The following is a 27114-nucleotide window of genomic DNA, read 5'->3' as shown; positions in this document are numbered from 1 at the left end:
AGGATCAAGACAGAAGCAGATATAGTGCTTGAGTCCAATTGGGGAAGCATCGATGTGGTGACCTAACTACTGATCTACTGTTAGGACCTGAGACCATTAGGAGATCTAATTTTGAAGTTAATTTGTTAACATATTTCCCTGAAGATACTAGGTGATTACTAAATACTCAGACTAGGTATTTTATGAACTTTCCAGAGTGTCCCACAGTACAAGAAGTAATATATAGTGCACTGTATACATTTACCATCAGAATTACGTATACAGTTCACTTAGCATTTTGGCATTGCTTGAAAGAGAAGCCTACAAAGGTCTCCTATGCAAGGGGAGAGATGAGGTATATTTATAGAACATTGTCCTTATACCTCATGGAATTGTTTCAATCTCATCGGCTTCTTGTTGTTTAATGAGAAGTAACCTTAAAGGCTCATTGTATTACTTTGTTCATGAAAACCATCTCAACTATATCTTGTATTTTTTTCTCGACAACTCAGCATTCTTCCTATGATATTTCAAATGTGATGATACAGGAGTGAGAACACAAGTAGCTGTAATAACAGACTTCTATTTTTCCGACATATAAAATGCATCTGAAATAAAATTCAGTTCTTCTACCTGGGAAGCACTTTGGGTTTTCTGAGAATAGAAGTCTGAGATCTGCAAAGCTGGGTATCTGGAAAGACAAGCAATCTCAGCTTGTATTCTGCCCTAAGTGGGGCTTTCCTGAATCACAGAAGAAAATTAAAAATACAAAAATAAGCAAGCCATAGATGGGAGGGGAAATCATCTTAAATGGTTTTAAAACTATTTTCCTTCTGGAAAGGACTCAGTTTATGCTTCCATTAAAATATTGCTGATATAAATGTTTCAATTTTCCATTAGATAGTTTATCTTCCATTTGAAACATGAATTTATTTAGGATGAGAGAACAGTAGTAGAGATAATGAGCTAGAAGATTCCAGATAACTGCCAGAGCTACTCACAGCAGTAATATGTTCAGAAAATAGAATCATATTTGTCTTTAGAGTCTTTCAGAAACAGAAAGCTCTGCTTCAGGGTGGAAGGCAAGAGACAGAGTTCAGGCTCAGCCACCTGAAAGGAGAGCAACTGGCTTCAGATTTCTTGCTAATATTACTTAGTAGCCTGGCAGGTGGGCTCCTTAGTTAGTTTCAAGCTGCCACTTTAATGAGGTCCCCCTTCTCTGAGAGTCGCCTTTATATGAAATATTCGTTATCATTTCTGTCTACATTCACCATTCAAAGGATTCTGGGACGAAACTAAATTAGCACATCCCCAGAAGAGCCTCACAAAGAGGCTCTTCATCGGGTCCTATTGATCAGAAGAAACTTCTCACATGCTGTTAAGACATTTAATTGCTCTGGGGCAATGCATGTTCCAACATTTTTGGTCCATTCGCTTCCAGTTTCCCACTAGTGTTAAAATCAGCATGCTATTTATTGGTAGCTGGCCCAACAAAGTATCACAAACTTCTTAAATGAGATTGCCTTAACATTCTTTTGACTAATTGAAGAATTGATCTCTAATGAAGAAATTTGTATTGCAAATGTTTTATTTCAAGTGCAAAGGAATGTTGAGGATTCCTAGCAGTAAGAATAGTTTTAATAGAATATCAGTTTCTGGAAGGTTGCCCCCACCACTAATCACAAACACACACACACACACACACACACACAATCTTGGCTATAGTATTTTTTCTAACATCAACTGAACGACCACATAATTAGGAAATATCACAAAATATCTAACAAGAAAGCAGGCACAGACATAAAAGAAGACATAATCTTTCTCTTAAAAATTAATTTTATACAGAAAACTAGTGAACTTATTCAAATTTTAAAATGTTAGCTATAAGGTATGTGGGATGTTAATGTTTTTGCAAGACATCTGTTTGAAGTGATATTTCACCCACGACTCCTGCCCAGCAGACCAAGCTGAAACAACATTGCTTCTGTTTTGCGCCATAAAATTACACTGAATCTGAAAGAGACCAGCTTTCAAAATAAAAAAAACAAATACCAAACAAATTCACATTAGCCAATCAGAAGGGACCTAATTTACCTAAGATACTAAAAACTAGACCCTGTAAGAAGAGTAACTCTAAAATTACTAATCAAAGAATAAAATAAAATTATTAATAAACTTTACATCTGTTACTTCTGCACTCCTTAGTTTTATTTTGATTTGGGTTTGGTTTTTGGTTTTTCAGCCTTTAAAGTCAGGCTCTTCTGCTCAGTTCATTGGAACAATTCTTCTATTCTTAGAGAATGGGGGCATTCCTCCATTCAAAATTACATATCAAACTTAAAAATAAAATCTTTAAACTTGCTACAATTTTATCTTAAATTTTCAAGGACTGTGATATTTTCCTTGTGAGTTTTCGGCTGCATCCTTTCTCTGCAACTTAAAGTGTATGTCATTCCAAACAAATTGATATCATTTGTTGTAGGAGCTGCGGGCTGCGTTCCTGCCGCCCCAGCTCCTGGTTGCCTGGCTAGCTTATGCCCCGAAATAACAACACACAAACTGTATTCTTTTAAACACTGCTTGGCCCATTAACTCTAACTCTTACAGACTAATTCTCATATCCCGATCAACCCTTCTCTAATAATCTGTGTAGCATCAGTCTTACCGGGAAAGATTCAGCATATCTGACCTGGCAGCTTGCTTCATGGCGTCTGCATGGGAGAGGGGAGCATGGCCTCTGAGCTACTTCCTCTTCCTCCCAGCATTCTGTTCTGTTTACTCCTCCCACCTATGTTTTAATCTATGAGGCCAAGCAGTTTCTTTATTACTTAACCAATGACCTTCCTCCATCAATCATTATTTCTGGATTACCAACTACCATATATGGTGAGCCAATTTGTATTGTTTTGTTAAAGTACCTTAGGTTCTCTATTTAATTTTGAAAGAACATATTTGGCTTATAGCATCTGAGATCTAAGAATACAACACTGACATTTAGTGGCTATATCACTGCAAAGAAGATGGTAGGTATCATGGCGGAAGTTGTATGAGCAGGAGACATGAAAGGATGAAACTGTATGCCAGAGGAAGGTCCATTCGTGACCAGGTCGCATCAAGGATCCTTTCAGGAGAACTAAGCATCCTGATGAGCAGCTTGAACATCCTCTGAGGTCATGGCCTCTCAAGGTTAAATCTCCACCTTGTAAAGATCCCCACCTCTTCCCAAAGTTACCTTTCTATTGATCAAACAAGCGTCTATCCCCTGAAAGTTTGGGGACTCAAACTATATTAGAACACAGAAACAGCCATGATACCAGTGTAACATGCAGAAACATTGTCTAGAAAGGTTCACAAGTTTTTCCTTAATATCTTATTTTGGCTTAAAAATCCAATGTTCTAGTTGCCTTCCTCTGAATTGTTCTTGAATCCTTGAAGCCTCCCAGATATGTACAAAGGTCCAAACATACCCTGACTCTTTATCATGCTAGATTGCTCTAAAAATAATGAATTTTTTACATAATACTGTTGCTATGCTGCTGAAGACGTGGGAAGAGAGCCTGATTTATCCTTCTTTGATTAACATTGTTTAAGAAAAAGAAAAGTTATTATTCTTAAAACATTACTGAAGTCTTTAATTTCCATGTGTGTGGGGGGGGCGGCTTTCTAAAATTAGTGTTGCTGTTGAATTCTGATTTTAAACCATGGTGATCTGATAAGATACATGGGGTTGTTCCAATTTTCTGGTATCTGTTGAGGTTTGCTTTGTTATAGTATGTGGTCAATTTTTGAGAAAGTTCCATGAGATGCTGAGAAGAAGGTATATTCTTTTATATTAGGATGGAATGTTTATTGAGAACTACCTTTACAATACAGGCAACATTTTATCTTAACTATCCAATAGACACCTTTCTGCTAAAAGGTCAAAAATTTCTTGAAGACCAGAGACATTTAAAAACATATGTATTTGCTACAACTTTTAGAACTGTTTAGAGAACATAGTCATTTCCCACTACAGAATATTTCTTTGCAGAAGTAATGCATAAAATGGTGTTGAGAATGACAACATAAGAGAACATAAAATGCATAAATAACACTCTCTCCAAGTAACACATTTTGGATGAGGCTAAAGTAATAAAAACAATAAATATTTTATGTGATGCCGTAGAAACCATTTCCATCAGATAGGAAGGAGAAAAGAAGCCATGTGAACCATATTTGCCACTGAATTTCTCACACTCCTCACTATGTTGCTTCTGTATAAAATAATTGCTGAGGTTACATGTGTTCAAACATTTATATAGCTATCAAATAGAACATAGTTCATTTAGATAGTATAATCACATTGCCGATTTATCACTATGTAGACAATGCTTGCCATGTTAGAACTGATTGAAAAAAAATCCAAATGCCTAAAATCCTTTCTGCAAAATACTATAAAGTGACAAAAAAGAGTTGAATGATGGTAAAAATGCTACAATAATATTATTATTTGAGATTTACTATTCTGCATGTTCAAGCCATTGTTCTCACAATATTCTGTGAGAATTGAATATTGGTCTCTAATTAAATATTTTATGAGAATATCACAGATATTGAAAAAACAAAACAAATTGAAGGACTTGCCACTTTCAGATATCCTGGTATCATTCATTTGAAAGACTGCTTTCAGAGAAGGCAATTAGATACATTCCCACAGGACTCCAGGTATAGCTGATGAACAAAAAGTGAAAATCTCCAAGCCCTGTCAGTTACTAGACACTAGATCTCGATTAAGTCACTTCTGAGTTATAATGTGCTGTATTTGTAAACTGTGAAGACTAAAATATGTGTCTCTAAGGCATCTTCAGCATTCTAGTAAGCACAGTTATAACCATTTACATGACTATTAACTCAGAAATGTTTCTCTGTTGCCTAAAGTGTTTGTGTAAGAGCCTCTCTCAATAGCAATTCCATGCACAGTGCCCGAACACTAACTACTAAACCCAGTTTGGCATTGCTCTCCACAGTAGAATACTGAAGTGATTGTTTCATAGTAGTTTCTATCTGGAGTCTGAGACATGAATTATGAGTGAATTATGAAAAATTTTAATTATCAGACATTTCTATTGAAAGTTTGCATAAAAGAGTTTCAACAAGGGCTGGGTACGTTGCTTGGTGAAGTGCTTGTTTAGTGTAGAAGAGACCTTGAGCTCCATCCCCAGCACACACACAAATGAATTCACAGTCATCATTCTACTTAAGAGTCTATGCAAACTACAAATCATGGTTTTTTTTTTTAATTTGCCTGGTTTGATGTTGAAAATTGTCAAATATCAGCAAAGAGGCACATGATAAATACATAAATATTAATGTTCTGCATATTATACACCAAATAACTCATATTTAAATAAGGATTTCATAATGAAATTAAATATAAAAAAGAGATGAAAGGATTAAAATATGCAATGAAATATTTCTTCCTTCAATTTTGGGTCTAATTCCTTCTTAACATACAAAAATAAAAGTGTAAGTCCTTCAAGGCCAAGAAATTCAGAGGGTTTTTTTAAATTTAATTTTTAATCTCAGTATGCAAAAATCTAACGTTGCAAATATATTAGAGCCCAAATAATCACATTAATAAAGCATACTACTCACAAAAATCATAGTCATTTTTCAGATCTTTTATAATTAATAATGTAAGTGATTTTATCCCTGGATAAAAAAAAGTTTACTTTTAAAAAAAACTCATAATTTTTTTAGCAGTTCATGTAAATCTTGATTATGTTTTTGAAAGTTCTTTTCCTTTTTGTTAATTAAATTTATTCACTTATTTTACATCTCTACCACAGTTTCTCCACCCTCCTTGCCTCCCATTTGCTCTCCTCTCCTCCCCTCTGCCCCCTCACCCCTCAATCTATTCCTCCTATGTTTCTGTTCAGAAAGGAGCTGTCCTCCCATGAGTATCAACAAAGCATAGCATAGCAATTCGAGGTAGGACTAGGCTTCTTCCTTTGTATTAAGGCTGGGCAAAGCTACTGCCCATGAGGAATAGGTTCCTAAAACCCAGCCAAAATATACAAGGGGCAGTTCTTGCTCCCACTGCCAGGGATCCCACAAGTCACAAGTAGAAAAGCTATACAATGGTCACACATATGTAGAGGGCCTATGCTGGTTCCATGCAGGCTCCCTGGCTGTCGGTTCAGACTCTATGAGTTCCTATGAGACCAGATAAGTTGTTTCTGTGGCTTCCCTTGTGATGCCCTTGTGGTGTTATCTGTAAATTTTAGTATGGCACCTGACCAACTATAGAAATACAAGCACTTAAAACACATTGCTACACTCTTAAACAATTTTATATTTTTGGTTGTGTTTTGTTTTGTTTTCTAGTGTGGTTTGGATTTATCTCAGGATGCAAGAGATGATGCGCAAGAACTCTACCACTGAGCCACATTCAAGCTTCTAATTTTCTGGGGCAGTATTTAATCTTATATATCCTCTTGTTCTAAACTTAAATTGTCAAACTATTTTACTTTAGAAACCCACTGCTGAAATGTTGGGGGCGGGGAGCTAAGAATCCTAATTACATGGAAGAGAATCAAGGAACCAGCACATCCCACATGGCTTTGACAGCATCCACTCAGAGTGAAAGCTACCACTGTCCTTGTTTGAGAGAGTGCTTAAATTCACAAAAGCCTACCTCCTTGAGCTTTGTGTTTCTCGTGGGAAATTATATCGACTATGAGAGAACTACTCAGCAAGGTGGTCAGAACTATTAACACACAAGAAGACTCAACTGAAGGGGCCCTTCATGACCTCGGGACATAAGGGGGAATCGTGGCCATCTGGGAACTTTATGTCTACTTTGGGGCACTTCTAGCTCAAATTCCATTTACCAATCACGAAAGAATCCACAACATTTTGTAGAGTGAGATGATTCTCAGGGAAAAGGCCATGCCCTAAATCCTCTCTGTGAGGATTGGCCACAAGTACATGAAGGTCAGAACTGAACTGGCAATTAAAACTTTAATAGAGGAATTATGCACCAACCAAGCCAGTAGTAATTTAGAAAATGACAGAGCTTGAAATCTGGACGGCACCTCAGAGATCCAGTCTAGTTCTTTTGTTTCTCAGAGGGGCAACTTCACATTGGTTTGAGGCCCTCTTTGACTGCAGAGCTAGTGGGAGCAAACCAGATAAATCTGCATATCCTTTCACTCTGCCCTGATAGAGCCCCTGCAGTAGCCACCTGTGTGGCCATTCCCATCTCTTGTTTCATTTAACAGCATATTAATAAATATTAAGGTATCAAAAGTATTAGAGAACTATTTTCATTATTTCTTATAAGGATGAACATGATTCAATACATTTATAGTTAAATTAAGCTTGATGTGCATATTTAATTAGATTTCCTTTGAAGCCATGTGTCCCTCTCCTGGTCTTTTTTTTTTTTTTTGAATTTTCGAAACAGGGTTTCTCCATAGTCTTTGGTTCCTGTCCTGGAACTAGCTCTTGTAGCCCAGGCTGGCCTCAAACTCACAGAGATCCACCTGCCTCTGCCTCCCGAGTGCTGGGATTAAAGGCGTGCGCCACCACCGTCCAGCACCCTCTCCTGGTCTTGATCGAGGCATTGTAGGTATCTCGGGAAGTCTATTAGCAAGCCTTGTATAAATCCACTGTAGTCTTTCTCACAATTGGCTGCCTTTGTTGATGTGTCGTCCCCACTGCCCCTAATCTCAGGGTGTTTGAGAACCAACACCCTTTTATTACCTCCTGCATTTTTTGTTTATGAAGTTCTTGATATACACTGTGGTATTTTATAAAAGAAATAAAATGAAAGAATTTGTGTTCTTGTCTGACTCTGAAGTCACCTTCAAATTAGTACACAACCCTGACAAAGCTCTTATCCTCCCTGAGCCTCAAACACCACATTTACAAAATACATAATAGATTTTTTCAGGAGATGCACCTAGAGCCAGTATAAAGCTATAGACAAGAATGTTTCAATTTGCTGCTAGAAAACTCCTTCCAGTCATTAGAGTTGTGCATTGGCTAGCTACTTTTGGAAATATAAACCCTAAAATGGGGAGAAGATAAATATACATAAATGAGCATTATGGGAGAATTGAACGCTAAAATATTAATTCAAACCCTGGAGGAACAGGCTAACTTGCGAATTTCTACGGAGTTTGCAGACTATCTGAACAGCATGAAATGATGACTAGGGAATGCTATGCCCAAGCACGACATCTTGGAAATTTCCAAAACTACAGGAATACAACAGTTTGTTTGATCTTCTCTTGCCTACTCTCCTACTAAAAAGCATTCTATTACACTTTCTTCTTCATTTACTTGGAGGAGGTACGTGTGCTGTGGCACAGACTTTGGGGTAACATGATTGTTTGAGCTTTCCTTCCACTATGAGGGTTCTTCTGCACCTTTGCCTACTGAGCCATCTCATCCACCCGGCCCACTACCATTTGAAGACCTATACATGACACATGAGAAAGAAATACGGCAGGAAGAGCCGAGAAGGAATATAAACAAGCAAGCCTAGTGTCTTTACCTCTGTGTAAGTTCTACCCTCTTTGTGCCCAGCCATTTTTGACACAGCTGTCCATTTGTAAACAAATCTAAGCATAAGAATTCAAAGTTTACCTGAAAATGCAGACATATCTTCATTCTGTGAAACTTTTATGTACATAAGATCTGGGTTAATTGAACATATTAGACCTCTCTTGTTAGTCTGTGTGTTTTGTCATCATGCCCGCCGTAAGACTTGCAGCAGGTGGAAAAGGGATTGTTCCATTTGTCCTCTGCAGATATGAACACAAACCAGGCTGGACATGGCTTTCAGTGTTGCCTCTAAGAGGACAGCCACTTCACCTGCTTGCATACCATGATCCTCGAATTCTAGGTAATGACATTAATAACAGTTTTTCTATCTCCCCTCCACGTTTATTGTACAATTAATAAATTTCCACCTATATGGAAATTAATATTATCTAAATCAAGCAATGTATCATTATTAAGATACTTCAGGAGTGTTTTCACATGTCCCCTACAGAGATATAATTTCTGTTAAATCAGCTGCATAGACCACCTCCTGTGTGAGCAGGTTTAATAATAGTGTAAAAGCTAACATATCACCATCTGCTTAGCATTATGTACTCCTGACTATGTTTGGATACAGTTAATACCTGGCTTGACAAGTATGTAGTGGCATATAGATTTAACATCCTTTTCTACTGAATTGTATACCCCCAGGTTTCTCAGTATTTTCAGAGTCTCGGTATGTTTCATTGCTTAATACTTGGCCCCCAGATTGGTACTATGCTCTACCTCCATCTATACTGAAGAAAACATACTCCATTAATACATCATACTGATCAGCTGCATAATAGCAACATATAACAAAGTCTGAAGCAATAATGCTATGATTTTCTAGTTCACCAATCTGTGTACCAATGGGAACAGATCTGGGTGAAGCTGGATCTGATTCCCATTGCTCATGAATTTAGGTCCACTCCCTGATTCCTTCTCTTTTGTAGACCAGAGGTCATCTAAAACATGCTCTTCTCTTGGGGAACTAGCAGAACAGTGCTAGAAAGTCCACGAACAAACTGACCCTCCAATAAAACAACATTATCTGTGATAACATGACCAAACCTATGACCAGTGGAGAAGAGAACCAACCTTTTCATTCAACAAATGAAGGGCTTCACATTCTGTAAAACACATTTCTAATCGAAATTTTCAGTTCTGTTGAGTTGACTTATCAAAATAACTATTTGGGTGGTTGAAGATAATTATATTTTAAAATGTCTAATTTCTTTGACTGGAATTTAGCCTACTCTGTTTTTCTCCAGTTAGGCTTCCAGTTCTGGAAATTAGCGTACTTTGTCCTATATAAGAATGTCATTTTGAATAATTGAGATAAATTTCCAATTTAATGTCCCCAAAGTCGTTAGAAATTTCTCCATTAGTTCATTGTTCAAAGTCCCTAGAAATAAATGGGTTGGTTAGCATACAATTCATAATATAGAAATTGATTGTCAATTCTAGTGTATTGCTCACCATCAACACCCTAATATCTACAGTCATTCAGAAGCAGCTATACAAAAGAGATGAAAATTTAAACTTTATTATTTATTGATGCTGGGATCAAATGTAACTCTGTAACTTGTATATGCAAATTTTGAATCTTTAAGTTCAAAAATAATGGAAAGAAAAAACCCTGTGTCCACAACAGAGTCTCAACCCTAATGACTTCTGTTGTAATCTAGAATTTTTATGATTTTATAATGTTCTCTTTAAATTTGGCTCACCATTTGGCCTTAATATTAAAAATAGAATTTTAAAGGTGTTTGCTTTTTTACTACTACAAAATGTCACTTTTGCAGCTAAAACTGCTTTGAAATGAAATCTATCCTCTGACGAGGTTGCAAGGTTTAGCTCATTTTCCCTTTTGTGTATGGGGGACATGGGTCACTTCCACTCTAGACAAGTGGACTGCCCCCAAGTTCTGCTTCACTCCATACCTTCTCAATAAATATGGGTGAGACTGGCTTTTATTTAATAAACCACTGATGGTTGCCACCTGTGCCAGCACAAGAATATGTATTTCGATTCACTGTGATTTCTGGTTTGCTTACATACTATGCACATGGGTTTCTTCCCTTATCTTTCAGGCCTTTTTCTTTTTGTGCATTAAAACCTTCTTGTGTAGACTTCTCTCATTACTCTGCTTATTTTCAATTTTTATGGATTGTACCTGGCTCTTAATACACAGGTTTATTTTAACAATCATCTGTAAAGTATAAAGTTAAATCAAGCATTCACCATCCTACTCAGCAAGACATTTGACATGTATATCAGAGATGTATTTCTTCATATTTCTTCTTATAATTATTCTAGAGTACTTTTATTCTGTTTATTTTGTTCCTGTTTCATTTTTTGAGAATTATACTCATTGGTGCATCATTTACACTCCTCCCTTTCCTGCTTTCAAACAGAATTTCTACTTTTGAGTAAAAATAAGAAGCTATTTCCTTGATTTTATAATTTCATTAGCAATGCAGTAATTGAATGTGTAATTTTATACTTAGACTATCAAGAGGAGTTTTAAATGTGATTTACCTTTTCAAATCAATTATTTTTCATCTTTAATATACTATTGATATTGCTAATTTCTTCTGTTTGAAGCATTGAAGTCATCTATTTTACAGTCAGTGTGCAAGAAACTAAACACAAACTTATCTGATATTGGTCAGATTTATTAAACATATGATGTAAACAATAATTAAAGGAAAGGAATGGGAGAGAGAGTTGGGAAGGGTTGCTTGGGAGGTGCTGAAGAGAGAAAAAGGAAGGGGAAATAATGTAATTATATTATACTTTCAAAAATAAAACAAGTATTATTAAAAATAAAACATCACCTACCTGACCAGCAGTGTCCAAGATGTCTAAGTAAGCAGGCTCATTGTCAATCCTCACCTGGGTTTTGTAAGCATCTTCTGAAAAACATAAGACAAAGTTTCGCTTATGAGTTTTCCACAGGAAAATCTGGGGTTGAATTTGAAATTTTGTAAAAAGACACTCTAAGTTACTGATAAGTTATTTAAATAATAGATGAAGAAAGCAAAGAATATAACAGAGTTGGTAGTGAAATCTATAAATGTCTTAGAATGCTAGGTGTGGTGACACATACCTCTGATCCCAGCCCTGGAGAGAGAGAGACAGGTGGGGCTCTGTGAGTTTGAGGCCTATCTGATCTATGTCAGGAGTGACAAGCCAGGCAGGGCAAGAGAGGTAGTTTGATGTGGGATTCCCCCTGTGTGTTGTGAATACCATTGATTAATAAAGAAACTGTCTTGAGCCTGCGCAGGGAATAGAGCTAGGCAGGGAAAACTAAATTGAATGCTGGGAGAAAGAAAGGCAGAGTTAGAGAGAAGCCATGTAGACAGACAGGCCAGTAAGCCACAGCCATGTGACAATACTCAGATTGATAGAGATGGATTAGATTAATATGTAAGAGTTAGCCAATAATAAGCTAGAGCTAATTGGCCAAGTAGTGATTTAAATAATACAGTTTCTGTGTGATTATTTTGGTTCTGGGCAGCAGGAACCAACAAGCAGTTCTTTCTTCCTTCAGTAGTTCGGAGGTTAAGAGCCTTTTTTCTTCCAAGTTTTTTTTTCCAGCACTCACATGATGGCTCACAACCAACTGTATATAACTCCAGTTTCAGGAGATCTGATATCCTCTTCTGACTTCTGTAGGCTTCAGGCACACACCTGGTGCACATACATACATGCAAGCAAAACATTCTATACATAAAAATAAAATAAATATGTCTAAACAAACAAACAAAAAGCAAAAGCTTACATGGAGAAACATCATGATACTGGATTTGGAAATTCATTCTTGCACAGGCCACTAAATTATAGAAACCTTTATATTTCTAATATTCACAGTTGAAGAGATTGCTTTGATATTTCCTGAGAGAAGGAAGATGGGAAAGTACTACATTTTCAGTACAGGAGATACTGTGTATGCATGTCTATGAATCACTGAATAACGATAACTAACATGTTTGCCTGGGTCTGAAGCCCTGGACAAGCCTCTGAATGTTTTCCTTTATTTATATCCATGTATGTTCTTATTGCATTTAACCTACCACAACAGATTACAGCCTGATGAAGTGTAACAGTGGGTTAAGGTCATCTGCAATTCTGGGACCTTGAGCTCATGGATTCCCGAAGGTCTTATTTTGCCCTGTTCACTGTTTATATTGTAAAGAAGATGCTGACAGATCCATTGCCAGAAAGTGTTTAGAGCATCACTTAGGAGACATCGATAAGTATCAGGCTGCCGATTTTAAACCACAACTGGACAAATGAATTATTTTAAAATATCTTTATTCAAAAGGTAATACTGATCAACCATAGGAGATGTTTTTTTCTGATGAGCAGTGTTGAAAACCTCCAACAAACTAAATGCTTGTTTGCCCAGGGAGATAGAAGACACACATGCACATGTCCACACATGTGTATGATGTGCATAGACAAAGAATCACACAGACAGAACCCAAAGAACACTTAATAGTGCACAATCATAGGAATTATAAGGTTTTTTATCCTATTATTCTTTTTTTTCAGCCACTTTATAAAGAGAGTATCTGTGGGATCACAGGGTTTTTTGTTTGTTTTGTTTTTGTTTGTGTGGTACAAAGAATTAATTTTTAGTTTCCTAACAGAGAAACAGTTACTCGAAGTGAGGATTACAAGTGAGCCTCAGATCGCATGCTTGCTTATTTAAATGCAAAGGCCCGGGAAGCAGCCTGCAGAGGTTGGGGAGCTGAGTAACCAAGGCTGGGGCCTTCTGTGTGACCATCTGATGCTGTGACAAGGCAGCACGTGGGACTCACATTAAAAAAGAGCCCCTTTCGAGATCAGAAAAACCTCTTCAAAAATAATAGATGTAAACCAGCTGGGAACTAAAATCGGGCCGGGGAGCCAAGACTTTTTTCTCTGTTTTTTTAGATACATCCATCCATGTATACATTCTAGTATGAGAAATCTGGGTCACCTTTCTGGCCTGAATAGAGGCTAATCCCTTTCATTTCCTCTCCATAAACAATCTTTCTTTCAGTTCCCATTCATCCACTCCCTTTGAGGCTACCCATGCAGAAACAGACTGTCAGAAACACTTCGTTGAATGCATAGAAACACTTTCCTGAATTTCAACCATCTGCCTATAGTGCCTACCCTGAAGTGAGCTCATTTATCTTCCCAAGCAAAAGGCTAAAAGTACACAAAGCTTCTTCAGGAAGAAATGATCACAGCTGCATGCTACATTCTTTAAACAGAAAAGCACAATAGGACTGCATTCATGGAGGCACCAACCACCTTAAAATTCATCTCAACCTGCAGGTATTTAACATGAGACCAGAGTATCTGTTCTTCACTCTGCTCCTGCAGCAGAATTTTATACACTAAAACAATAAAGGCTTATATTTAAGTTTTTAATCCATCACACTTTATGTAGACTGGGTTGGTCAGCCATCTACCTTGTTTGTAAAGTGTAGATAGCTGTACATAAAGAACAAGACTTCTTACATGGTTCTACAGGGGAGCACATGTCATAGTACACTGGAAACAAAAAAGCACAATTCACATTCAAGATACACTATGCTGTGAATTTTTAGCCAAACTATATGAATCAAAAACCTTGTCTGCTATTTCTGTTTGCACATATTCAAATGCATATTTACCAAGCAGAAAAATCACAGAGGATTAACAAGATGTATTTTCAACAATCACCAAATATATTTTTGGATATTTGGATATTTTAAAATGCATGAAGTATTCGGGAAAACCTTTTAATTCTTTCCCAGAGTAATTTGTATTTATATAAGTAACTTAAAAATATGTTAGTTGTAAATATTAAGGCAATTTAAAGCCATAAAATATGTAATTGAGAAATATTATTGAATTTTCACTACATGATTTTAACATATTATAATACTTGAATGTTTCTTTCTTGATTTAATTATATTGTTAAAAATATTTCACTGAAACTGTTTTTCTATAAATTTGAGCCTGTGCATTTCTCCATGGTAGCAATTGTTGACACAATATTTTTTTACCTAATATTTTTAAAAGGAAATAAATAATACAAAGGCTCAACTAAGGTATTTGGGGGCCTTTCTAGGAGGTCTTCTTACATAAATCTTGTCTGTTGTACATACGAGAGCATCAGTGTGTATGCGTATTTATTGTGCACATGCATGATACATATATATGTAAAGTAGAAGTCTTGAAAATGGACAGTACGAACTCTTCTGTCTTGATTAAACCCAGAGGATACAACATGGGTTCAAATCTGCATTTGGATCAGTTTGACACTAATATCAGGATCAATGTACTAGCATCATCCACATAGATTTAAGGACTCTGCTAGGTAATAGGAATGTACAGAAGTCTACTAGTGGTAATACCATTCTAAGCCAAGTCTTCTCTCACCAAAGCCAAGATGAAGCTATTAATCTTTGTGGAAGTTGCCCTTCAGGGGTTCTGTAGCACAAAGTGGGCTTAAAAGCAGATTGCTTCTTCATAATTCTTACATAGAAATGAAGACCAATTTTATAGTCAATCTCAAATACCTGCAGACTCTTCACCATGGTCTTCACCAGAAGGCTACAAAGTTCCTGTGAAGGGTATAAGTAAAATCTGAAAATGAAGTTGCAAGTCATGTTGTGGTATAAGTTATACAGTGCAGCAAAGGTGCGTATTCAGAACATAGAAAGCGTTTAGACAAGACACTAAAAAGATGAAAACTTCTTGTATGCAGGAGAAGTAAGCAAGGTATTCAGTGATGTATTTTCTTTGTTAGGTTGGGAACTGTTATATTTGTAGACATTTGTATATGTGCTTTTTTCTGTTATGATTCATATTATAATACTGTAGACATCATAACATTTATTTTTCATTTGTTATATTATTTATTCTCTTTTGCATCATAACAAAACATTATTCACCCTTATTGAAAAAAAATGAGTTCAATAATTTGACCAATTAAAATTTGTAAATATATTATTTGTATATGACACAGAATTTACATATATGTGTTTATATACATATATTATGTATTTACATACATATGTACATATAGATTTTGAATTGATAATTTATATATAAGAATTACAAGACACTGATATATACTGCTATGTAAAGAAATTTGTTATTTATTCATCATATTTTTGTCCAGTTTCTCTGCCAATTCAATTTCAAGTCCTGATAGCTTTCTGACTTTTCTGACAGTGCTGATGAATATAGTCTGTGGGGATGGAATATGGAAGGATTTCAAATATCCTTTATATTCCCAAATATTTTTCTACTGGTATAACATGATCCCTCAAAGTCCATCCTGGTGCTTAATTCCTTCTAAGATAAACAACTTAGTTTCCAACAAAATTAAAAGTGAGGTAAAATATTAATACATTATTAACCACAAACACCTTATCCTAAGATCACATTTGCTCAAGCTTAGCTGTCAGGAGAGAAAGAAGAATGTGGCCTTGATGGAATGATCGTCAGGGATGATAGAAGTGTAAAGGTCAAAAACTACTGCAGACAGCCTTGGATGCAGAAGCAGCAGAGTAGCCAGTGAATAAAAACGGTGCAGAAGGTAAATGATCACCAACACCTGAAAGGATTCGGGGTGGGAGCAGCATCCTGAAGAGCTGTGTTCATTTGGGGAGGGCATTCATTTCCTTCTAGTTTCTTTCTTAAATTGATGAGGAAAATGAAGCGATTTTATGTACTGATGCTGAGCAGAGTTAAAGCAACTGAACACCATGTATATAAACCAAAACTAAATTTAGCACATAGGAACTCTACATAAGTGATTCCATACTTGTCTTCTATGAAACTTGACAATTCTTGAACTATTAGACCCTCTAAGGGATGCAAAAATGAAATTTCCATAGAGAGAAGAATGGTTTATTTTATTGGTTTTGTGTTTGTGGCTTGAATAATAAGATAAATCAGTGTTGAAAACGTTCCCAGAAAAGTAGTGGTTGTTTTTTTTTTTTTTTGAAGATCTTGTTAAAATGCAAATCTTAGTTTAGTCCAGAGCTGGATTAGTAATCTACATTTTAATAAACTGCCGGGCCATGTAAACTGGTCCAGAAACATTCTATAATAGATACTGAGATGTTCAACATATGTAAACAAGCCAAAAAGCACAGAGGAATAAGTGGTACAGGTATAAGCTAAAACTAAAGTCCCAAGAACTTGGGCTTTTATGCAAAACCAGCTACGAAGGTAGTGAAGTAAGAATTTATAAAAACAAGAGTGCTCCACCTTCAGTAGCAAGGAGGCACTCAGAATCCACTGTGCTTTCCAAACAAAATCTTAAGAGGGGTCAAAAATAATAATTTACAGGTCTTTCTGTTTATGAACAAAGTATTTTATTGTTGCTTCTTATTGGGAGCTGAACTCAGTGCCGAATATCTTCTAAGAAAATGTACTACTGAGATATATCAATGGACTCTCTTTAAACGTGTTTTGAGACAGGGGTAGTATACTAATAATACTAATACTAAAAATCACTCTGTAGATTGGGTAGAAACTTAAATTTGCCATTCTCCTGCTTCTTCATCCTGAGTGGGTAATATAGGCATGGACCAACATTTCTGATGCTAAACTTCCTAACAGAAATAAAAGATTGGTCTGAAGGGGTGTGTTAGTTATATCCCTGTGGAAAATGGCTGACATAAACAACTTAAAATGAGGCAAGCTTTATTTTAATCATGGTTTCGGAGGTTTCAGTGGGTGGACTCCTGGAGACACATGTTTGGACAGAATGTCATGACACTGAAATGATGGCCAGAGAAGTAGCTTCTCCCCGTGGAAGAATGGAACCAGACACTAAGAAAGCAATTAACGGGGACTAAATATAGCCTTCAAAGTCAGAGCTCATTGACCTCCTTCCTCCAGCTAGTCCCCACCTAGTTTCTAGAGCCTCCCAGATTTGTACCACTCCCTGGGAATCAAGCCTTTAATATGTGAGCCAGTGAATAGCACTTCTTATTCTCGCCATAAGAAAAGAATTTACGAAGTTGAATGAGTGATGACTATGTCACTATGAATCTAGGTCTTTTGGCCAAGCTCTATAAATGAAAAGGCTTTTTATAACTGGAGAAGATAAACATATCATTTTCTTTTCATGACCTATTTTCAACTATCAAGAAAAGATAATTTATAATTTTCTATGCAGAAAACTTTACTGTTTGCTAAATTCAGGCAGGATATTCTTCACTTTTAATTTCTGTTCCTTAAATCTAACACAGTCTTAGTTATGTATTTTTGTAGGTACGAAATAATAGAAAAGCAATGTCCTTTGCTACTTCAATCAATTCATATTCATTTGATATTCAAAATTTAGGCATATATTTTTTGAAATGTCAATACTCATAACAACATAAGTTGTTTTAGACTGTGAAAGCAGAAGTTTCTTTTACATAATTTTAATTTTATACTCATACCCATACACATACATACCACCCACCAGTGAAAAGAATCAGAGGATATGGATTTTAGAAAAGTAGAAAGCTAATTGGTTATTTTTAGTGTGTATGACTCATACACTGGCAGTTAAAAGATGTTTCCATTATCATAGAGCAGAAGAGTGTTTATACTGGAAATCTGTGTCAATTGTCCAAGTTGGCAAGTTAAGTGAGTTCTAAAACCAGTTACACTGCCAGCCATTATGAAGTGATCTGGGAACAGAAACAGAACAGGAAACAGTACGTGGATCAAAGTTCATTAGGGATCTTACCACATTATTAGATGCTTTTAGCTTTATTTATATTATTCATCAAAGAAGATTCACAGAAGACACAAAGGCTAGGAAAAGAAAATGATAAACAAAAAAAGGCAAGGTGGACTTCTGACAACTGCTAGAAATACTATATTTTCCAGACTTCTTATTTTCTCTTTTTGTAGGAGAATCCTATTGAGAACCAGAAGATAGAACTAACATTTGTAAAGAGAAACTGAAACCCCAAGATATGGTGTTAGACTAGAAGTCTCCTTCAACAGAGTGAAAAACTATTTGTATGATTAATAGTGTCTTATGAATCCAAGAAATGTGTGATGGCATTTGAATCACAACCATGCATGAAAAAGGACATCAGATAGGCATTTGACTTGTAATCCCAGGTGACAAATGGAGAAACACAACATGACAGCAAAGATGATTGATAGGGTTAGTAAGTGTTTAAATGGCTTCCTCCACCATGATAAATCACAGATTGTTGACAAAATGGTAAAAGTCTTCTAGATTATTCTTCCATTTGCCATACTGTGTTTACCATTTTATTAATGATTAAAAGAATACATACTCATATGGAAAAATGTGTAAGACTTGAGGATGATAATGATGGCTTAGGCATTGTTATAACTGGAATTATAAGGGTTCCTGATGATATTGGCAATGGATAGTTTGTAACACAACACTCAGTGGAGACAAATACAATTTTCTATCTTTGTTTTCTCTTTAATGCCTGAGGACATGAGAATGATATTTGAATTAAAAATAGTAGTTTTGATTTTAAAAAAATGGGGGTAAGATTTTTCTGCTTGAGCCAATGAAGCACAGCATTTACAGAGCCTTGGGGTTGGATTAGAAAGATGTCAAACCCATCTTCGCTTATCGAGCATTGGAGATGCGGCCTCTCCTCTTCAGCCTACAGATGAAATGCTCTGTTTGCTGGAGGGGAAGAAATTCTGAGTCTTACAGAGATAAAAGGTGATGAACTCAAGGGATAAGTGTTGAGAATGGGTTTGGGGGAGAGATTAAGAGAGTTCATGCGAGCAAACTCCACTGGAGAAGGACTGAGCCAGCAACCTGGGCCAGAGCAGGCCTGGGATGGTGAACTCCACAGGAGCAGGAGCAGATCCAGACCAGGAACATTTGGGGAGCCAGGACTAAGCCAGCGACCTGGGCCAGAGTAGACCTGAGACAGTGAATTCCACAAGACCAGGTACAGAGGAGCAATCAGTGAGTAAGTGGACCAGAGCTAGAGACCTCTGTGGATCCAAGCATGAATCTGGGACCTTCGAGGGAGTAGACCTGAGACAGGACCCCAGCCAGTCCAAAAGTGAGTCTGGAACCTCCAGGAACTAGGCCTGAGTGAGGACCTCTGTGGTTCTGGGCATGAGTCTGGGACCTCCAAGAGAGTAGGCAGGAAACAGGTCTAGACAGGAGTCTGGGACCTCTGAGAAACTAAGCCTGAGCCAGGTGTTCTGCATGTCTGGACACACCAGAATCTGTGACCTCTGAGGAAATACATCAAAACCAGAGACCTTTGCAGGACCAACCCCAAGCCGGGGACCTCTGCAGGAGCAGATCCAGACCAGGGACATTTACAGAAAAAGGTCTGAGCCTGCAATCTAGGCAAGAGCAGGCCTGTGACTAAACTCCACAGGAGTAGAGCAAACCCTGGGAGCTCTGAGCAACCTCCAGGAACATGGAGAGAACAACTGGATAACTGGAACCTTGGCACTGAATGCACCTCAAGGAGCAGCCATCTGAGTCTTGGATCCACTGGCGCTTGGAAGATTAATCACCAGAGTCACAGACAGCCCCAGCTACACCAATTAGAGGAAAAGATGAGTAGACAAAGAATACATGTGACACCACAAAGAGCAACAAGACACCAGTAAAATCTAGTGACCCTACAATAGCAAGACTTGAACAACCAAATATAGATGAAGCACAAAAAAATGACCTAAGAAAACAACTTCAGGAAAATTTTTGAGACACTTAAAAAGGAAATGAGAAAATCCATCAAAAAATGAAGGAAAAGACAAACAAAAAATTGGAAGACATCAACAAATCCTTTAAAGAAGGGATGGGGAGAGGAGTGGGGGGAGGGGGAGAGGGGTGGGAGGAGGGGGAGGGAAATGGGAGGCTGGGGGGAGGTGGAAATTTGGTTTTTTTTATTCTCCTTTTATCAATAAAAAAAAAGAAAGAAAGAAAAAAAAAAAGAAAACCCAGAAAAGACAATCAAACATATTAAAGAAACTATTCTATTTTAGTTGAAAACTAAAATAGAGACAAAAGAAAACACAAAATGAGGGAATTATAGACAGAAATCATGAGAAAACGATCAGAAAATTAGAAATGCAAGCATAAACTGCACAATACAAGAGATGGAAAAGAGAATCTCAAGCGCTGAAGATACAATCGAGGAAATAGACTCATCAGTCAAAGAAAAAAAGCGTTAAATTTAACAAAAGCTTAACACAAAATATCCAGGAAATATGGGACACCATGAAAAGACCAAAGCTAAGAATAATAGGTATAGAAGAAGGAGAAGAAGTTAAACTCAAAAGCACAGAAAATCTATTTAACAAAGTCATAGAAGAAAACTTGCCCAACCTAAAGAGAAGGAGCTCGAGAGATTGAATTAACAGTGGGTGGTTCACAGGGAACACACAAAACAAGGTTCAGATAAAAGTGGAAGAAGACCAATTTGTGTTGCCTATATACTCATTGGAGCGAACTTCCAGCGACCTTTAGAGAAAACTGAGTTCTTCCCCCACGCACACCTGCCCCTCACCCCCACCAGAAGCCATCTGCTGGGAATAGCTATACTTCAGCATCCTTATCACAGTTTTTAAGGGCTCTCCTCATTAACTACCGGTCTGGACTGTTATTTGGGGGGGAGGGGGGTGAAGGGACACAAAGGTGGGAGGGTGGACCTGGGAGGAATGGGAAGTAAATGTGATCAGAATGTATTGCACAAAATGCCCAAATAATTAATACAAATACTATGTTGGAAGAAAACATATCTTACAGAAGTTGGCAAGTGCTCCTTCATGGTTTATTGAAAGAATGCTCACATTTATTTTGGTTGGTTGCTTGGTTGGTTGGTTCTGGCTGTGCTGGGGCTCGAAATTTGTGACTTGTACGTTTTAGGTTCAATGCTCTGCTGCTGAGCTATCTGCCAACACACTTTGCACTTCCTATTTTTTGTGATCCAATGCAGTTCATTAAAGTTTCTTTCATTAAAAAAAGTGGGATAAGAAAACAGAGACAGAAGTACCCTCAAAATTAACTTTAAGTAGAAAATTATGCCATAAAATGTTAAAAAAAATAAAAGAGAGAGAGGAAGGGAGGGAGGGAGGGAGGGAGGGAGAATAGGAAGGAAGAGACAGCAAGAAAGAAAATATTATAGGTATATGTCTCAATGGGTGAATTCTTACCTACAAGCATGTAATTCTAGAAAAAAAAAGTTCATATCCCTAACCCCCACATAAAAACCAAACATGTAACATATGTCTGTTACTCAAGTGCCGGAGGACACAGATGGGTAGAGCCCTGAACTCACAGGCTGGCTAGTTTAGTCAATTAGTGAACGAAACCTGGCCCCAAAATATTAAGTTGAGAACAATTGAGAAATATACCCCAATATGATTCTCTGGTTTCTACAGTCACCTAATTACACACACACACACACACACACACACACACACACACACACACACCCCATATACCACAATATAAAAAAATTAATAAATATATACAAATAAAAACAAATAATATTGTAGAGAGGTTTCATATAAGAAATGATGCTTTAAGACTTGCAGAACCCAAAACAAATGCATGACAGAGAAGGAAGCTCTAAAATACCAATGAGTTACATTTACAAAGGGGAACTATGTTTTAGCTAAACCTATTATTACAAATGATCTTAAATCATGTGTCTTACAATAACATCAAGCAGGACTTTTATGGAAATGCTATGCTTAGTTCTGGAGTGGGAAATTAATATGATGGACCAAGGTTACACTGCACATTAAACCAGGAGAAAGCAATTGATAACTGATGGAATCATGTTCAAAGAACTCAAAGACAATTTTTAAACAAGCCATTTGTAAACAATGTGCAGTAGGACTATACTAAGGAAAGTGAGGGGAAGGAAATAAAACAGTCAAATATTTTAAACCAGTAACTTAGTGATGACAGAATAAGATTGATCATGTTTGCAAAGATTAGAAAAATCAGCTTTCCCTTTTGAAAACTGGTAACTGATTAAAAAAACTCATGACATTTATGCATAAAATGAATCACTAAATAAACAACATTTAACAGAATATTTTACTTTATAAAGTATTCCATACAATAAGAAATACAGAAATCATAGGTGTTGGAGTGTCAACATTTTATATCTACTAATGGTTATTAATAGCTGTCAACATTGTCTTTGGATCTAATATACAATATGATTTATAAATTTACCTTTTCATAAGATATCAAATATGATTTTAACTTAATCGCTAGATCAAACTACAGCTTGGGAGGAAATTCCAAGTGTCCACTAGTATAGTAAGGTACACAATAGACACCCCCAAGCATTATGAGAAACTGCATAGATTAGAGTTGTGCCTAAACATGTGCACACATGAATAAAGAAGGTGGAGAAGGAACTAGAATGTAATTTTAGAAAAAAAATATATAACAAGAGTTGCTTGTTGGTGGACATTGTGCAGGTAATTTGGGGCAACAAGGAAGATTCTGCTGTTTATTGACTGGTGACTATATAACAAAGTTTTTTGCTTCTATGGAATCATTAAAGTTTTTGATTATCTAATATTATTTTCAGTAAACAATAATAAATAGTTAAGCAAAGAGAGAAAATAAATATTGACTATTTAATATTAAACAAACATACAGTTCAGAATAACACCTCTGAGAACATCTGACATATCTATGAGCTGTGAAAATTAAGATGGACCTGTATAAATATTTCATGAAGGGTTGTACATGAATCTGTTCCAGAGGTCATAAACAAACATTCATCCATCCCCAATGAAGGAAAGACAACAGATCAAAGTAAGGACACCATCAAAGTCTAATGTGGTCAACCAGTAAATGTATTGGGGTTGCTTACAGGAATATTGGATGATGGCCACATGCACGGGCTGCAATGACAAAGACAGCTGCATCAACACAGCCTGCCACAGCCATGACAGGAGCTCACAAAACCCAAAAAACAAGGCCTGACTCTTAAGCAGCTTCATTAGTCTGTCTTCTGGGAAGCTCAGCAGCTCTGAACCTCTTCTAGGCGGCTGAGCTGGTGGTCTAAGAGTGTCTCTCAGCAGTCCTGATCTCTGTGGTAAACTTGGAGAGGCAAGGGCCTAATGCATCTATTCAATTCCAGAGACTTTTTGAACCTTTTGAGGTTTACTTCCAAGTCTCAAGGAGCTCACATTCTCCCCGCGCCCTCCTCCCCTCAGGCGGAATGTTCAACTTCCCTTTAGAGCATGCTGTGAGAGGTTCCCTGTGGAATGAGGATTCATGTAGCAATCCATCAGATTTGATCAAGTAGCATCAGTATTACTCCCTCTAGGAGTGAAAAAAAAAACAGGAGAGTCTCCCATATTTATAAACTCCTTTCCTAATTGGTTAAATACATGAAGAACCATGCTTGCCTTTCTAAAGTGTGCCACACGTCAAATAAGATACTTGATTAACATCCAAATCATTAATTACTGATAGGCAATGTGGCACCTGCTACCACTCCAAAGGTTCTTCAAAGTGATATTTTATAAAATCTGCGTTTATTCCAAAATATGAGATAGAAATCAATTTATCAATTAGGAATGCCCGTGAATAAACTTAAGTTAATGTAAATAAACCTAAAACATTCCAATGTTTATACCTAAACATTTCCAACACGGAAAAGGTAGATGGAGTGTATCTAAACCAGTCACAAATATTTATTTTTTTAAATGCATCCTTATTTTAAAGAAGAAAGAAAAATAAAACTTCGGGTGTGGTTTTCAGTTAGTAGACCTGACCAAAGCTGAGTGAGTCATTTAAGACAAAGCAGAATTGGTGCTGAGACTCTAATTCCTTCTGTTAAAGTTTAGAAAGAAGCAGGCTTCCCTCGCAGAGATAAACCCCTCCAGTGTCAATACCACTGAAGTAGTAAAGGGGAAGTTTTAGGTAAAACTGTTCCATGATGGCGTTTAGAGAAACAAGGCGACTTGAATATTTTTACAATCCATCCTCCCTTCATGGAACAGATTTAATATTTCCATGGTCTTATTAAAGACAATTTCAGAAGTGCTTTTCTGCATCATTGGATGTCATTTTAATCACACCAAATCTTATGGAAATTTATGTTTAATTCTAAAGCATGCTCCACCCACTACCATATTCCAATTAAAGCGTGACATTGACACATCCCAGGCCCCCACACGGTTCAGTGTTTAGACTGCACAGAATTTCAAAGGCTGGTATCTCTCCAAACCAGGGAGCCTCTTTAACCTATAATTTACATAATGCATTCATTTTCAGATTAGTCACGTGGTTAATGAGTGTCTTGGAGAACGTCCAGTTTTATCACCTCTGTTGTACTTCCCTTATTTCAGCCACCAGACTCAATTAACAATGCCAGCTACTGCCAAGTGGTGTACACAGTATAAATTAGACTTGTTCATTTGTTCCAGAAAACAATCACATCCACTGCAATTTGGAAATTGTTTTCCATCAGTGAGTATAATTAATTGTTAAAATGTGAATCAGCAAGCATTTTCCTTCATTGCATAAACCAGGGTTTCAGCTATTGACTGTTCCATGTTTATCACATGCAGTATTTGCTCTTCACAGACTTCATCTCAAATCCTCGAAGAAACGCTATAAATTCTGTAAGGAAGTTCTTCAAATAATGAGGTTGTGTTTTAGAACTTGAATTAGGTAGCAATCTTTTATGAGAATGAATGAGTGTAAAATTGGCTTTTTAATGAAGAAGGGGGTATGGATTATTCAACATTGTATTTTACTTCTTGCAGTTTAATTAAACTTTGCAAAATAGAACTTATTGAACATCCAGCCTTGATATAAAAATGTTGTTCTATGTCTTTCTGACATACCTATCTCAATTTAAGGGGCTTTATTTTTTTCTTAATTGTGTTATTTTATTTCATTGTCAAAAATTTTTCGGGTTCTAGTTATTAATAATTATGAATTATTAAAAATAAAACTAAGTTTCTTTTTAAAATAGAAAATATTTCTAATGGATACATCAGTCTGTATTATTATTTCGCAAACAAAAAATAGTCATTGAACATCTTAGGTCAAATTAAATTGTAGAAAGCAACCAGTTTACTTGATGAAATTGGGACTTTTTAATTTACAATGTGGCCATCTTCACACATTTTATATACACTATCATATGGCCATAGATGAGTTTTATGAGAATAAAATGGAAGAAATAAGCAAGATAATTGAATTCTAAAGTTTTTCCGTGCCTATGTTCCACAACTTAGAAGGCTGTAGCAATATGTTTGCCAGTTCAGTGGAAACCTAGGTTAACAAAATGTGTTCAAGGTTAGTGTTCAGTACCAGAAAAAGGAAATAAATAAATAAATAAATAAATAAATAAATAAATAGGCTCTCTGATGCTCAACAGAATAATTTGATGAGAAATATGGAAGTATAATTGTCCTCCCAACAATGGCTATTCTTAAGATACAACTCACAGTGACGGAAACAGGGATGAAAAAGATAACGGCGTTTGGTCCTGTTAGGTTTTGCCTTCTGAAATTAAAAAACAAAAATACTAAACAGGGCATTTTCTTGCAGTATTTAAGAGGTGGTACTGATTTCACATGTGTTTTATTTTCTTGTTTTAGAAAAGAACATCAATGTTTTATTATTTAAATATTAAAAGACTGAATACATTTCAAATGACAAGACATAAATTGTTGGAATATCTTTTTGGTATTCCTAAGATTACTGAGTGGGTCATTACAGTTCCTTCAGCTATGTTTAACTCAGCCCATAACCCTAAAACAGCATCATGAAAAGAGCTTGTCTGTACCTTCCAGACTGTGGAAGGGGTTAATATCAAAAGGCAGCATCTGTCATGCTCACCTCGTTTGTCTTTGCAGGTATGGTGACCTAAGGGTATAAATCACAGCGGCCAGAGCTTCCTTGTGCAAAGGTCAAAATGATTTGTTTTAAGTTTATTGGCTTAGAGAACACTGAGAAAATACCCTGTAACTTTCCGATGCTGCATGCATTTTTCAGCTCCTATAAATCAAAACCACAGTATTTTTCAAATGGTAAATGCAATTTCTATATGTGAAGTCTTCAGAGCTGCATTCTTAACTTAAATTTATTGTAATAGAACTGCCTTGTTTAGAATTATAGCTGAGATCATTTATTCTTAAAGATTTATATATTACACATCTGAGGATTTAAAAAATAATAATTTTCATATTTCAGTTAAATTTGCAGAAATACAAATGATGGCATCTGTACTCCTGTGATCCCTGGCTTTCAGGTTTCATTTACATCCATTGTGTTGGCTTTGTTTCTCATGCCCTTTCCACCAGTACCTCTAAATATAAGCTCCGTGTATTTGTTCAAACATAAAAAAAGCAAGAACTGAATTATATGATAAAAAAGGTCAAGTTAATTCTTAGCAATACTTTTCAAAAACTCATCAAACCCACCCCATGTATGATTTAAGTCAGTGCTTATTATATATAACACCTGATTTTGCTTCCTGCAAATAAGTACATTTTGTCGCTTAAGTAACTTTGATACCCAAAGACCACCAAAGTGATACA

General features: G+C 36.4%; 1 protein-coding gene across 3 annotated transcripts in view; it reads right to left on the bottom strand.

Annotated features, from left to right (window-relative positions):
* The window catches only part of Rit2 (Ras like without CAAX 2), a 278580-nt gene that overhangs the window by 174781 nt on the left and 76685 nt on the right, over positions 1-27114 (bottom strand). For all 3 annotated transcript variants that reach the window (XM_075969089.1, XM_075969088.1, XM_075969091.1), the window contains exon 3: positions 11401-11474. In XM_075969089.1, coding sequence (XP_075825204.1) covers positions 11401-11474 — 74 coding nt within the window. The remainder of the gene's footprint in view (positions 1-11400; positions 11475-27114) is intronic.

The sequence above is a fragment of the Microtus pennsylvanicus genome, chromosome 4, assembly GCF_037038515.1.
Source record: "Microtus pennsylvanicus isolate mMicPen1 chromosome 4, mMicPen1.hap1, whole genome shotgun sequence".
Lineage (NCBI taxonomy): Eukaryota > Metazoa > Chordata > Mammalia > Rodentia > Cricetidae > Microtus > Microtus pennsylvanicus.
This window is presented reverse-complemented; position numbering and strand designations above follow the sequence as displayed.